We start from the raw sequence: 13,650 nt of genomic DNA on the forward strand, positions 1-13,650 counted from the left end.
AAGGAATTTCCCAGAGTTTTCTTCTGCTGAATTGGTCCACGGAGTTCTCTCTGTAGAATTTTTTTTTGTCTCTTCAGGAGATTGGGTTACTGAGGATGGTGTACAAACATACAAAAAATGATGACCAGTCAAAGGCTTACTGCTCTATCCAGCATGTCCCATACAGTTGTAATGCCTTATGTATCACACTACATTCCCCACCCACCTGGAGCCATGTGATTTCCTGGGAGAGGAGAAAAGCCAGATTAAAAACCCAGGCCAACTGGGGGGCGGGAGAAATCTGGAAAATTCCTCTCTGACCCCCTTAGTTGATTGAAACTCTACCAGGAGACCACCATGGCCCTCATTAATGTTACAAGTCACCTACCTCTTATGCAAGGTGATCTCCACCCCAGCCAGAAACAAGTCCAACACTCGCTTGCTTGAATTCAGCAAATCAGTGTTCACCACACAAGCTGGCAACCTGTTCTACAGGTCCATCCTTCTCGGGGAGAAAAACTTCCTAACGTAACCGAGTTCTGTCCTTACTTTGATGGTGCATGTGGGTTCTATCTTGTCAGGATGGGACATGCTTGATAGGCCAGTTGGTCTTTTCCTGTACTTTTTTCATATATTTGTAATCTAAAGTTTGGTAATTATCCAACCAGATTTGTCAACCATTTATTCAAGCCTTTGTCAGCCAGCTGAATTGATCTCTGGCTCCCGTGAATCTCCAGATACATTGCAAAAGTTCACTAATGCTTGACACAGATCATTTTGTGATCCAGACAGAGTCAGAAACACTGCTTGCACTAAACCATGTAGTCCAATGCATTTGGCACAAACCCAGTGATGGACCGTTGCTATCACCATTGTTTATACAAATCCTATGGTGTTGAAATTGGTGCGCAAATTGGCTGCCACGTTTCCTACATTGCAACAGTGACTACAAAAAGTACTTCATTGGCTGTAAAGCACTTTGGGACATCCAGTAGTCATGAAAGGCGCAATATAAATGCAACTGTTTCTTTTGTTCTGAAAGACAACATAATGCAAATTGTTTTCAGTTCATTGGTGTTGACACATAGCTGTAATTGCTCATCTATGAATTAGAGCTTTAAAGGAAGCAGCAACATCTGCATGGATGTTATTGTCAGTATCTGTTTCCACATCTGTGAATAGCTGGTGCATGTGGCAGCACTCATCTCAAAGGCTTTTGGTTTCATGCAATAGTGTGTGTTTATGGTAAGTTCTCCTGCACTCCATTAATTGGTTGCTCATCATTTATAGGGTCCAAAGGGACCACCAGGAGTGGATGGGACTCTTGGTGAATCAGGGACAAAAGGACAAAAGGTAAGTCTTGCAAATATTGTGATGTGGTTCAGTGTACAAGTTCATGGTGTACCATGGTAGTCAATTCACTGGCGTCTGCAATGAACTCCCATTAGAAAATACCCATTAAATAATCCTGCTATTTCAATTACTTCACCACATTTATGTGTTTCCACTTCCAATTTCATCCCTAATCAATCTTGCAATTCTGATGCTGATAAAGATGTTTTATTATTGTGTTAAATCCTTTGCTACGTTCCTCTCCCTGCACCCCACATACTTTTCTTTCAGCTTGTTTTAAACTTTTCCTAAATGCGCCACAAAGATCCGTCTCCTTTTGTCTATCGCTTTGTTTTTCTTCCTTATTTTTAGTTTAACTTCTGTTTATCTATTTGTTAGACTGATTAACTCGCTCTCATTTCTCTGCGGTATAACCCTGTCTTCGATTTTCAATATTTAAACGTTTTCCTGTTTTCGTTGAACAAGCGAGCACATCAGAAACTCATATGACTTCAATTCTATTCACTTTCTTTGTGATGTGATTTTTTAAATTAATGAAACCAACAGGAGTCTAACTGCCAGCATCAGGATGAGCAGAAAAAAACAAGTCTCCCTTGATCGTCAGTTTGTATTATCCGCTATTGTCTTTTTGTCTCCGCCCACACAGCAGTTCATGTCTGTCCAATTGTGAGAAAGCAAATGGAGTGTTAGTAAAGGAGGTTGGCCCCAATAGTCTGTTTTCTGCGATCTGCCAAGCTGCAGAAGAACTAAAGCTTAATCTATGCAGAACATATAATTCTGCCGGCTTTTGTCAAATATTTTAGCCAGGTTAGCCTTAATGATAATTGTATGTGGTTTGTAATGAGCCTTGTTATCAATGTAGTGCAAGTAATTTGTATGGGCCCACATTTCCCCAGCCGCCTAGAGTAACGCAGTTAGGGATGGCACGCCGACTTTCTAAGCCAAGAAACGCGCCAAAAACTTAACCTTCCACTTTAGCCGCTCCCTTGTCATCCGGATCCATCAGCGTGGTGCTGCAGAGCCTGCAGGGGGGCGGAGCTTCGGCCGCGCTTACTCAGCGCAGCCGGCGGGGGGGCGGGCGGCGGAGCTTGGGCCCAGCGTCTTGTGGAGTGCTGGTAGGGGGAGGCATGTCTGTTTGCATGCACACTGGGAATTTCAGTGGCAGGCATTCTTAGTGCAACAGGAAGCTTGGCAATCGGCCAATTAAAGGGAGAGCATCCTCAGAATCATTGGTAATGGACTATATATAAAGGTACAGTTTAAATACTGATTTTTGTGTGGCTGAGGGAGTGGAAAGGAGTGCTGGATAGATGAAAAAAAGGTGAGAAGTGTGATTTTTGAACATTACCTGAGTGTAGGTCCAATACACGAATGGCACAAGAACGTGCAACACGAACAAAGAATTTCCTCCATGTGGAAGTGGAGAAACTAGTGAGGAGGAATGGCTGGAGCTGGGTATCAGCAAGAGTGGTCCGTCAAAAGTTTCACCCAAGGAAATGAGAAGAAGATGGAACCTAGTTGCAGAAGAATACTCCGCAGGGGTCAATATCACAAGATCTGGAAGCCAGTGCAAGAAGAATTGGCAGGATGTTGGTCAAGTAGTGAGTGTAAGTAATATCTTCATATTTAAATTGAATTGCAATTGAAAATGTGAGCATCTATATGTGTCCCACCCATCAGAAGCGCACCATGTCTGAAAATTAATATTTTAATCTTTGCAGAAGAGGTTGGCCCACAACAAAAGGGCAAGACTTAGAACAGGAGGAGGGCTGCCAAATCTGCACCAACTGCCACCCCTGGAACAGAGGGTTGCTGCCTTGCTGAAAAAGAATCAACTCTGCACAAGCTGGACCCACACGCGAGAGTGAGGGTGAGTCATTAAAATGCATAGTCGCCCTTCAAATCAATCTGCTGACTGGCCTGCTACCCGTCAGACTACTCAAGCCACCCATCCTGCCCCCTCCTGTGCTGCTAACCATTTGACTGTTCTGTTGTATTTTACAGAAGAAGAAGACAATCGTCAACATCCTGAAGATCCACCAGAGGATCGAGATGTGTGCGCTCCAGACCAAGGCGGGTGGGGGGAGGAGGCGTCCATGGAAATGTGTGCTCGGGAGAATGCTGACCTTGATATGGATCAGTCCATAGTACAGGACATCACACTGCCAGAAACCTCCATGAGCTCCTCGGCGACATTCCATGGTTTCACACCTTCCGAGGTCGTGGGTCCCAGTGGCGGTCGTGAAATGCATGTTGGGACACCCACTGCCCCACCGTCCCAGCCTGCACCTCGCATTGGAGGGGTGCCACTAGGCAGACCCAGGCGAGGGGAAGGAGAAGCCGACCAGTCTCTCCTGAGATACAGCTCTCAGCAGAGGTTAATCAGGTTGTTTCATTGGGTGAGGAGACCAATGCCCTCACAAGATCACTCATGGCAGCTGTCAGTGGGGTGCGTGATGAGATAGCGACACTGTCGGTTGAAATCTCAGCACTGAGACGGGAAGTGAGGGCAGGCATTTCAGAGGGTGTTCAAACGATGGCAGATGCCATGAGGAAGTTAGCTTCTGCAATAAGGGCACAAAGACCAGAGACTCAAATGCCACTCTCACTTCACTCCACACAACAGCCACCGGTCAGACCCAAGCCAGGCCCCCAACCCCCCCCTCCCGCCACTATCACCGACCCTATAAGGACGTGTACTTTTCCTGAGATGTGGGTGAGGGATGGGTGCAGCCTTTCTTTTGTTGTTGTTGCTGTTGTTGTCGTCGTCGTTGAAGTGCACTGTAAAATATCCAATAAAAGATATTTTGCATGAAAACTGAATCATGTTCCATTAGGACCATGCAACATTTAGGGACAATTGTAAAAACTAAAAATCCCTCACCCCTACAGTCATGCGTGCCTGCCGCCCCTAGCCCTGGTGGGAGGCTAGCCGGTGTGTTCTGCAGTTGGCAAGGTAGGACTGTTCTATTTTGAGTAGCTGATTTCTTTTTCTTTTATTTTTGATGATGTTTTGCAGCTGTTGTGCTGAAGGTGTAATGATGTTGTGCTGATGTTGTGAAGGTGTTTAGTGCTTTAGAATCCTCTAACTCACCTTCCCCCCACCCCCATCTCTGGCTACTTGAGCAGATTTCTTAAATATAGGTAAGGTTTATCTGTGCCTACAAAAGTGGCCACATACGCTGGCCTAGGTTAGTTTGGAGTAATTTTCAGCTGGCCAAATTTGCTTCTATGGCCAGAAGAGGCATAACTGGCTTGTCATGCCCCCTTTTGGAGAGAAGAAACGAAACTAGAAATAAAGTTAACTAACTGACTTACGCTGGAGCAAATTAAATGGGGAAATTTGCGATTTTTAAGTTACTCCAAAAAAAGCTACTTACTCCAAAAAAAATGGGGCAACTCCTGGGGAAATTTGAGCGCATAGTAAGGTTTTAATACATATACTGTTCGAGGAAATTCTGCACAGAAAGAATGATTGCTCGCTTTAGGTCAGTTGGGCAAAGCTTTAAGTTGATTAATATGATGAAAAATTGTTAGGAAGTGAATGCAGCCAACAACGTGCAAACATGTTGTACTTCCATACAAAATGAGTAGTCTCCCAGGGAGCTGTGGATCAGAGTCAAGGAAGCTGATGGTAAAATTGATGGTCGTCAGTTCGGACTGAAGATGGGTGCCTGTGATTTCTTGATCTGCGCTGTCGGCGGATTAGTTCCTCATCGCCATCATGTATTTGGAATATTTAGACTGTTACGTAGAAGGTAGCTTCTGCATAACAGCTTGGAAAACTGCAAATGTAATGCCCCTATTTTTTAAAAAAAGGCAGACAAAAAGCAGGAAACTACAGACCAGTTAGCCTAACATCTGTGGTTGGGGAAATGTTGGAGTCCATTATTAAAGAAGCAGTAGCAGGACATTTGGAAAAACAAAATTCGGTCAGGCAGAGTCAGCATGGATTTATGAAGGGGCAGTCATGTTTGACAAATTTACTGGAATTCTTTAAAGATGTAACGAACAGGGTGGATAAAGGGGAACCAGTGGATGTGGTGTATTTGGACTTCCAGAAGGCATTTGACAAGGTATCACATAAAAGGTTACTGCACAAGATAAAAGTTCATGGGGTTGGGAGTAATATATTAGCATGGATAGAGGATTGGCTAATGAACAGAAAACAGAGAGTCGGGTTAAATGGTTCATTCTCGGGTTGGCAATCAGTAACTAGTGGGGTGCCGTAAGCATCAGTGCTGGGACCCCAACTATTTACAATCTATTTAAACGACTTGGAAGAAGGGACTGAGTGTAACGTAGCCAAGTTTGCTGATGATACAAAGATGGGAGGAAAAACAATTTGTGAGGAGGACACAAAAAATCTGCAAAAGGTCATAGACAGGCTCAGTGAGTGGGCAAAAATTTGGCAGATGGAGTATAATGTTGGAAAGTGTGGTCATGCACTTTGGCAGAAAAAAAATCAAAGAGCAAGTTATTATTTAAATGGAGAAAGATTGCAAAGTGCCGCAGTACAGCATGAAACACAAAAGGTTAGTATGCAGGTACAGCAAGTGATCAGGAAGGCCAATGGTATCTTGGCCTTTATTGGAAAGGGAATGGAGTATAAAAGCAGGGAAGTCTTGCTACAGCTATATAAGGTATTGGTGAGGCCACGCCTGGAATACTGCGTGCAGTTTGGGTTTCCATATTTACGAAAGGATATACTTGCTTTGGAGGCAGTTCAGAAAAGGTTCACTGGGTTGATTCCGGGGATGAGGGGGTTGACATATGAGGAAAGGTTGAGTCAGTTGGGTCTCTACTCATTGGAATTCAGAAGAATGAGAGGTGATCTTATCGAAACATATAAAATTACGAGAGGGCTTGACAAGGTGGATGCAGAGAGGATGTTTCCACTGATGGGGGAGGCTAGAACTAGAGGGCATGATCTTAGAATAAGGGGCCGCCCATTTAAAACAGAGATGAGGAGAAATTTCTTCTCAGAGGGTTTTTAATCTGTGGAATTCGCTGTCAGAGAGCCATGGAACTGGGACATTGAATATATTTAAGACAGAAATAAACAGTTTCTTAAACGATAAGGGGATAAAGGGTTATGGGGAGCGGGCTGGGAAGCGGAGCTGAGTCCATGATCAGATCAGCCATGATCTTATTGAATGGCGGAGCAGGTTCGAGAGGCCGAATGACCTACTCCTGCTTCTATTTCTTATGTTCTTATGTTCTGCTGCCTCATAAGAATGTGTGACCTACTGTTAATGGTTTTCTGTGATTTTGGATTCAATGGCAACTTTCTGTTTTACACAAGAAAAATCAATATAATGTATTTGTTTGCAGGGTGATCAAGGTTCAAATGGTCTGCCTGGTCTGCAAGGAGTAAAGGTAAATTTTAAACATTTAAAGGTCACACTGATTGCCCACCCCTAGTTGCCCTGAGAGCAATTGTTGGTGCTATTTTTGATACAACTGGGTGGCTTGCTATGCAGTTGATAGGACATTAAGGGTCAGCCACATAGTGTGCACTTGAGTCACAAGTAAGCCAGGCCAGCTAGAGGTGAGGAGCCACTTGGGTTTTTACAGCAATCCAAAGCCTTTGCTGATCACCTTTTTTTGGTGCCAGCCACAAATGACCAGATTTAGTGAATTTGGTGTCACAATTTGGCATGGTGGGATTCAAACTCATGACCCCGGGTTGCTGGTTCAATAACAAATCTATTACATTACTGTAGCCGTTGACAAAAATATAAAAAGGTTCTGCATGAAACTTTACTGAAATCCACCTAAAGCACTAAAACTAATCATGTGGAAATTGATCTCCTTACTGGGCCAAATGTGCAAATCCATTTTTGAATTTGGTGCAGTCACACAGTTGTACACTCTACGCAAAACCTCGTAGATTTGTATTGAATGGTATAGTGGTCACTTCATTCACTACCCTAAGGTACTTGGCTCAGTGTTAGCATTCTCACCTCTGAAACAGAAGTTCAAGCCCCACATATTTGAGCACATAACCTAGTCTACCACTCAGTATAGTGCTGTGGCCAGAACTACACTGTTCACGAGCTGCAAGTCTTCCAGATGTGATTTTAAACTGAGACCCCCACCACCTTGGGTAGATGTAAATCTTCCAATGGTGTTCTTTGAAGATGAGCAGAGGAGGTGTCCTGGCCAATATTTATTGTTCAACCAACATCACTAAAACAGTTCATCTGGTCATTATCTTATTGCTGTTTGTGGGACATTGCTATGCACAAATTGGCTGACTTATTTCCTTATATTAGAACAGTGGAGTACTTTGAGATGTCCTGAGGCCATGAAAGGTGCTCTATAAATAAAAGTTATTTCTTTCATGATCTTTGTTTTAAAGGCTGACACTGTATTTTACTGTTCTTCTGTAAACCAGTTGGCCACACTCCTTATCACCAGGCTGATGGAACATAAAATGGCACAAAAAAGTGAGACTACTTTCGTCTTCGAGACAAATGTGGATAAAAAGGATTTGGTGTCATTATTTGTCTTCTTTCAAAGATTCTTTCAGTGGCAAATAAGCAGTATCCCGGGAGACCTGTAGAAGTGACCTCCTTCAAGTTGAAATTCTCACTGTATTGACTCATGAGCAAAAGAGTTTGGTTCTCCAGAAACTGGGAGAGAAAATACAGACCTTCTTTCCATGAGCTGCTGAATTTCCCCTCCCTTCCTTCCTCCCTCCCACCCTCCCTGTACAGTGAAGAGATATATGGATTATATTGAAGAAGTGAATTGGCAGATGAGGCCAGTTTATATGTTTAAAAAGAATGACTGTCCATAAAGTTTGTAATATTGTTCCTTTTCAGGGAGAAGTTGGAGATAATGGCTTACCAGGATCTCCAGGACCTCCAGGTCAGCCTGGAAGCCCGGGACGACAGGGTCCACCTGGACTTCCAGGCCCCCCTGGGCCAGCCAGTGGTGGTGTTAACTTTGGATTTGAGGTAATTCTCTAGACGCTAATGATGAGTTTCTGAGGTTGATGGGCTGGTGACTATCTCATTAAAAACTTTTGGATTAGTATTGAATGCAGATATCCAAAAGGCATTTAGCAAAGTTCCGCATGAGAGGCTTTTAGTTAAACTCAAAGCTTTAATGATGGCAATGTATAAGAAAATGGCTGACGGTTAGAAAGGAAAGAGTACTATTGGAGAAGTTATGCTGGGTGGGGGATGGAAGTACCGAGAGGGGCAATCCTGGGGCTGGTGTTGTCACCACTGCTATTTCTCAGAAATGACCATGATTGAGAAATTCGATGCAAACTGATCAGATTTGCAGATGACACCAGACTAGGAAGGGTGTCGGATTCAGGGGGGCAATTCAGAAATTATGGAATGAGTTGGATAGAATATGTATGTGGGCAGAAAAATGGCAGAGGAAATTTAATATCGACAAATGTTAAGTATATGCATATAGGAAGAGAGAATAATCACAGCATGTACTCCACAAGTAGTGTTGAAATGGCCAAAGATTGCAGCTGAAAGAGACCTAGGAGTCTTAAGTGGATTCAACACACAATATGTCCAACCAAAGCAGAGCAGAAATCAACCAAGCCAATAGGATATTGAAGACAATAATCAAACCAGTAGAGTACAAGTCAGAGGAAGTGATGGCCAAACTGTATATTGCTCTAGCCAGACTGCAGCTTGAGTACTGTGTCCCATTATGGTCACCAACACATGGGAGACATTCAAGGGATGTTCCGGAGGCCAACCAGGAGAATCCTTGATGAAAATCCCACCACTTATGTTATTCTACCATCCCACTCATGTAATCAAAGTAAGCTTTTATTCTAAATAACTACAGCTCCATTTTACTATTTATCTGGGTTAGGTATCAGGTCAATACTCTAATGAGGAGTGACAGCACTAATAGCTTTTGTGGAATTTATGTTGAATGCTCTCACATAACTCCCCACTGTACTGTGTAGAAATAACCTGATCAACACAATATTTACTCACTTAGATCCTCTATCATCTTTATCAGTTCACTCCAATGCACTAAAGCCATGAGAATGTCCATTCAACCCATTTACCTTTTCCTCGGATGATAGTGCAGCCCACGCTTTAAACCAAGTTTGTTGCATTTTCTTTCCCAGGGTCGGGGGTGAGGGCGGCGTGTCATCACCTCCTGCTCTAACTTTTGCAATTCCCTACCCCCCCCACACCATGCAAGAGAAGGTTTTTATTTGAGGCTGGTGAGTCCTGTTTACTGACAATGGCGACACGCCTTGGCAGGGTGGGAGCTCCAGCCACCCCTTGGCTGCACCCCTGAATTGTGGAATTAGGGGAGGCACCGGGGCATGGTAGAAGGGATGGGAAGGTTCCTTGGTGCAGTGTAACTGACAGGCCGCGCCAGTTGAAGAACCAAACAAATTGCAAAAGTTCAATAAAAAATGTTAACTTTGCACTTTGCCTAAAGCAATCAATCTTTTTGCGAGTGAATATACGAGGCAAACCATCGATTTAAATTTTAAGCCCCTCCCTGCTCCTCCTGGCCAGGAATGCTCAGTGTTGCCAGGGTTCAAATGACAGGAATTACAACTGTAGAGCATTATTCCATCATTTACATCATAATGGGCCGAAAATTCCAGCCTCACCGGGTGCGGTACGAAGTGCGCAAGCTCCCGGCGAGGCCTCGCAGAAGCCGAATCTCGGAACATGATGCGCATGTGCCGAAAACTGGCTTTTCCGATCTGTCAACATTTTTTGAGAGAGATTCTACCCATCCCTGGGAGAAGGACATCCGCGTGGCAGAGATTGGGCTATTTGCCCAACTCATGTCCAGCGAATGTCCTTCAGCTTTTACGCTTGGTAAAAGCAGGCTTATAGCTTACTTTTACCAGTATAGCACTTTTTAAATATTTAATTTAATCATTCATTTTTATATTAAAAACCCTGTCCACTAAGGCAAGTTTATTTTTAACGCTATTAAAACAAATTTTTTAAAATTTCCCCCAAATATTTTTTTTCTACAACATTTAATTACATTTAATTTCAATTAAGTTTAAATATGTGAGGTTATTTTTTATTTATTGTGCTGTGTTTCAGTGTTTTAGGGGGTTATTCTCAATGACAGCAATGGGAGCCCATACAAACGGAGTTCCCATTTTTATCAATGAGAATATTAGATAATGATTGGTGGTCCAGGCCATGTGATTCCAGCAGATGTGTTCATATGTGCAAGACATTTTTCCGTGTGCTGCGCAGCAAATGAAGGCCTCAGACCAGAATCCTACGTTCCTCCGGGACCAACAGGTAGTTTCATAGATTTTTTTCGGGTCAGAGGCATTCATACGAAGGAAGCCTCTGACTGCAATTTTCGGCCCAATATAAAAGACCTGCACATATTTGGGCAGGTGTATTGATGTCATATCTGGCAGGAAGTGGTATTGGGTAATGAGCCAGCAGAACGGCTCCCTTCCCCCATATTTCCTCCTCTGCCCACCCACGGTACACCAATATACCAGTGGAAGAGGAGAGGAAAATCGGCCCCCTTGGTTTTATCTGCAGATAAGGCCTACTCCAATCTCTGTGAAGCTTAGCCTGCTTGAAGCTTGGAGTTCCTCAGAAGCAAAAAGCAATGTCTTCCATTGTGTGCTAGAGTCAGGACACCAGGGGGCTACACAAATCAATATATAACCAAACATATTAAAAAAAAAATGGTGGTGCTGCCTCAGTGGTATGCAGTGTAGCAGAGAGCCATACATACAAAGGATTCTAAGTTTGATTTCCTGCCTATGCTGTATTCACAGTAGTTTTGGATACTCAGGGATTAGGAAGAGAAAATTAGACAGCGTTTCCCATTCCTGAATTTTCTGATTGCAATGCAGTGACTCCGTGTGTGTGTGTCAGAGTTAATTGATAGATATTAAAAGGCACCTTGATACCTATGCTATCGAAACACCAGAAGACATTGCGATGTCATATAGCTTGACAGGAGTCGACCTTTTTGACATTCACAGGCTGTTTGCTCAGATGCTCACACATTGCATTAGCAAGATTTAGCATTCTGCTGCGAATTTCCTCAGAACTGCTCCTGCTTCGTTGCCGAAATCCCGCCAGAAGTGTGGCAGGAACCCTGTTTATGCATCTGAATGGGTCTCCACTGTTTTTCCAAAGGAGTGGGAGCAGCTCCAAGGAATTTGCCGTGTTTTATATTTTAAGGACACGAAGGGTGAAATTTGTCTTGGGAGGTAACGGAAAACGTGATAGCGAATCGGCAGCCCAATTTACACTCTGCCTCATTTACTTTTCCACAGTGGACTTATTCTACTAGTTCACCTTATTGTGATTGTGGTGTTTGGATAAGCCTTAGATGGCTCAATAAGCAACAAGTTTACGATGGGCATCACATTTTGTCACCCACTCCTGCACCTCGATATGGTTTTCTTTTTATATTTGTATTTGAAGAGAAGCCACTTAAGATGAAATCAGTTTCACTCCCCATAAAATATAGGTTTCAAGAACGTAAATCATCGTGACAAAAAGACAGCAAAAGAATACCCAAACATCCTTAAACATGGCCATCCTTTTTCCACTATTGTGACATTTTCTAAGTAAAGCTTTCTAAACATCTCAAATTGGAAAAAGCTAGACACTATTAATTGATTTTTCTCCAAAGGAAACTTTCCTTTATGTATTTTAAGTGATCAATCAAAAACTTCCAGAAAAGCTAGATTCACGGGCAGCATACATCTCAATGTCGTCAGATCTAGGATTGCATTATTTAGAATCCTCTCCATAGCTACAGACTAAGCAGAAGTAACACTTGAGTGGAAGTGATGTGTGCAGACTGTTGAGATTCAACTTCTATGTGGAATAACATTAGTGATCTTCTAAAATCTGATTGTTGAGGTGGGCCATTGTTGAAACATAGAAACATAGAAATTTACAGTGCACAGGGAGGCCATTTCGGCCCATCATGTCAGCGCCGGCCAACAAAGAGCCGGCACGGCCCTCGGTCAGCAGCCCTGAAGGTTACATATAAACCTATGAACAATGGCGGAGAGGTAAAAAGCACCCAGCCAACCAGTCCGCCCCACACAACTGCGACACCGCTTACACTGAAACATTCTACACTTCACCCCAACTGGAGCCATGTGATCTCCTGTGAAAGGCAAAAACCAGATTAAAAACCTAGGGAAAAAAATCTGGGAAAATTATTTTCCGACCCATCCAGGCGATCGAAACTAGTCCAGGAGATCACTCTGGCTGTATTCGATTCCCTGCAGTACTTACCATCATATCTACGCCGGCCAACAAGAGGTTATCCAGTCTAATCCCAACTACCAGCTCTAGGTCCGTAACCCTGCAGGTTATGGCACTTTAAGTACCCATCCAACCATCTCTTAAAAGTGGTGAGGGTTTCTGCATCCATCACTCTTCCAGGCAGTGAGTTCCAGATCCCCGCAACTCTCTGCGTAAAGAAGCTGTTATGTATGTTAACTGGGTTTTACCTGCCCCCAGAGGGCGCGACTGTCGGGAGTCCTAATGGTCACTGGCAGACACGTGTAAGGCGTGTATATAAGGTTGACAGCCATGTTGAATCCTCACTTTGAGAATAATTAAACTGGAGCAAGGTCATGCCTGAACTAGCTCACCATACTTAGCCTCGTGGAGTTATTCGATACTTAACAATTGGCGACGAGTTGAAAAAACGAACTTTCACGCAACCATGTCTGTTGGAATTTTGGAGAGATTTGTGGAAGGGGAAGATTGGAAGGATTTCACTGATCGCCTCGACCAGTACTTCGTAGCCAACGGATTGGAAGAACCGATAACACAATTAAGCGCAGGGGGTTCTCTTCATCGTTTGTGGGTCAAACATTTATGGTCTGATCAAGAATCTACTCTCACCGACTCGACCAATGGATAAGATTTACGATGAATTGTGTACGCTGGTTCGGAGCCTCTTTAAGCTGAAGGAAAGCATCATCATGGCGAGGTATCGTTTCTATACGCACAATCGTTCCGAGGGCCAGGACGTGGCGGAATTTACCGGCGACCTGAGACATCTCGCTGGGCCATGCAACTTCGGAGCTGCATTGCAGGAAATGCTGCAGGACTTTTTTGTGCTTGGCATTGGCCACGAGGTCATCCTTTGAAAGCTGCTGGCCGCTGAATTTCTAGACCTGAGCAGGGCCATCACGATCGCCCAGGCATGCATGTCCACAGACGAAAACTCGAAACAGATATCTTCCCAGCATCAAAACTCACTGGCAAGTATAATATCGTCGGCAGACAGAGCTGTACATGGCAGGGCCTACTCGTCCGCGTTCGTACGACCTGTAACTGC

At 43.7% G+C, this 13,650-nt stretch overlaps 1 protein-coding gene across 4 annotated transcripts in view; it reads left to right on the forward strand.

The window, feature by feature from the left end:
- LOC139273519 (collagen alpha-1(XV) chain-like) overlaps window positions 1-13,650 on the forward strand; it is a 539,503-nt gene that overhangs the window by 358,143 nt on the left and 167,710 nt on the right. For all 4 annotated transcript variants that reach the window (XM_070890449.1, XM_070890476.1, XM_070890459.1 and 1 more), the window contains exons 15-17: window positions 1,270-1,332; window positions 6,667-6,711; window positions 8,163-8,297. In XM_070890449.1, coding sequence (XP_070746550.1) covers window positions 1,270-1,332; window positions 6,667-6,711; window positions 8,163-8,297 — 243 coding nt within the window. The remainder of the gene's footprint in view (window positions 1-1,269; window positions 1,333-6,666; window positions 6,712-8,162; window positions 8,298-13,650) is intronic.

The sequence above is a fragment of the Pristiophorus japonicus genome, chromosome 1 (assembly GCF_044704955.1).
Source record: "Pristiophorus japonicus isolate sPriJap1 chromosome 1, sPriJap1.hap1, whole genome shotgun sequence".
In the NCBI taxonomy this organism is placed as follows: domain Eukaryota; kingdom Metazoa; phylum Chordata; class Chondrichthyes; family Pristiophoridae; genus Pristiophorus; species Pristiophorus japonicus.